General features: G+C 37.3%; 1 protein-coding gene across 1 annotated transcript; it reads right to left on the reverse strand.

Annotated features, from left to right (window-relative positions):
• Positions 1–227: 227 nt before the first annotated feature.
• ALS3 (aluminum sensitive 3) lies at positions 228–2141 on the reverse strand. Its single transcript, XM_028061608.2, has 3 exons — positions 1747–2141; positions 1324–1569; positions 228–623 (listed from the first exon to the last, which is right to left on the reverse strand). The coding sequence occupies exons 1-3, from the start codon at positions 2050–2052 to the stop codon at positions 312–314; spliced, it is 864 nt and encodes a 287-aa protein (XP_027917409.1). The 5' UTR covers positions 2053–2141; the 3' UTR covers positions 228–311.

The following is a 2141-nucleotide window of genomic DNA, read 5'->3' on the forward strand; positions in this document are numbered from 1 at the left end:
TTCGATTCCGAACCAAGTTCGTTCAACAGTCATTATTAGGAACGATCATCGTGTTCTTGAGGTATTGTTCGCTTCAAAACGTTTTGGTTTCGTCACAGTTTTATTCTTAACAGGTGTCTCGAAAAATGAAGAGAGGTAAAAATATTTAAATTTCTCTTACTTCGAATTTACACGCAATCAATTTTTTCATACAAAGTATAAAAATTGGAAGGATTGGATGTACTTAATTACCTTGAGCAATCGAAAATCATATATATATATTAGTGAAGAAATTGGATGAATTTGAAATGAGGGAGTTGAAGTTATAGAAATCAAGTTAAGAAGACTTTGGTTTCCAACTGATAGGCCTTGGTGAAGAATGCTGGCCAACAGAGGTATGTGGCCATTATGCTGCTAAGAGTTGCTGCACCTATCATCATGTTCATCACCACTATCTGCAGTTGAATGGCTTCTAATGGTGAGGCTCCTCCCATAATCAGACCAGTCATTGCCCCAGGAAGGGATATTAAACCCACTGTTTTCGTGTTGTCCACCACTGGTGAAAGAGCCAATATCACTGCCCTTTTCACTTGCTCATGCGTTGCTTCTCGCGGTGTTGCACCAAGAGCCAATGCAGTCTCAACCTGCAAAACAAATTATCATCAATAAACACTCAATCAACAGTTGTCACTCTGTTTATAAATTGATCTTATCTCTAATCGATGTAAAATTTTTAAAATATTTCATTATTCTATATACATTAATGGATAATCTGATAATGACTCGATAGCGAACAAATAATAAATCTAACAAACAGTTCTCATAAGAGAATAGAAAGTGAACTTTATGCAGGATTCCATTATAAGGCTTGATTAGAATCTCACATTCAATACTCATAAATGTAAGTGATTTTCTTAAAATTGGCACTGATAAACCAACATTGATATATTTAATATATAAAAGTAATAGTTAATGATGATGCTTTTTGAAGACGTCAGTTTGAAATCATTAAATAAACACAGAAAAAAGTGATGCAAGTGTGTTCGATTTTAATAGAAACTAGTTACAATCATTTAGTAATAAAGAACTTCAGTAATATACGACTGCAAAATGAAGAACTTTAGTAATTAACTATCGACAATTTGAACTTGTGGTTGGTGTTAAAAGAGGTGGATATTTTGACTGACTTTAGTTTTTAGTTTTTAGTTTTTGGTTTGTGGCGTGTGTGGATCTGTTCAACCTTATGCAGATCTCATCGTAGCGCAGCAGCAATAACTTGCAAGCTACAGCAGCTGAATTATTCATTGTTTAATACATAATGAGAAGATGAATTACAAGACATACCAAGTTCATTTGTGTTTTGATGTCGTCTCGGAGTCTTTTCATGGTAACACCAGTTACTGTCATGGAGTTTCCAACCATCATTCCAGCAACAGGTATTATATATCTGGGAGTGAAAGGGAACACGCTCAGCAACACAAGCACGAACATGGTCACCGCAGTTCCGGTGAGAATGGAAACCCCAGCCACATACTTTCCTCTAGGCACATGTTTTGCACGTTGACCTGCAGTGTAACCAGCAACTGATACCTGCAACAAAAAAAAAAACACACATTTTTCTGAGTTTTGTTTATCAAACTCCTAAAAGGAATATTTTTTTTCATACCCTTTGGTTTTTCTGGTTTCTGAATGTCTAAGAAGCATTTGGGTTATCCCAATTATCTAACATTTGAAGCAAAAGTTGTTGATAATGGAGAAAGTACTAACCATGAAAAGGTAAGCTAGAAGGATCCATCCAGCGTTGTCCTGGTTGAAGATGAACTGCAGCACAAAGCCAATGATAGAGAGTTGAATAAATGCCCTGAGAATGGCAACAACCATCTCCAGCTCGAGGCCAAGCTTCTGGTAGAAGGATAAGAGCACAGCCAGAAAAACCACCGCTGTAGCCGCCACAGGCTTGACCATGCCCTTGAGGAACTCCACCAGCCATGACCAATCCGTAGCCTGCAGTAATGTGTGGTTGGGTTTGAGGAAGAAGAAAGAATCCATGGTGATGGATATTTGATGACACATATGGTATAGCTATTATAACATATATGTGAAGCCAAAGCAGAAAAGACCTTCCCCAGAATGTGAGTCACCATGTGGAGTGAGGAGTTCTT

The sequence above is a fragment of the Vigna unguiculata genome, chromosome 1 (assembly GCF_037176805.1).
Source record: "Vigna unguiculata cultivar grain cowpea cultivar isolate G323 ecotype 2 chromosome 1, ASM3717680v1, whole genome shotgun sequence".
Classification (NCBI taxonomy): Eukaryota; Viridiplantae; Streptophyta; class Magnoliopsida; order Fabales; family Fabaceae; genus Vigna; species Vigna unguiculata.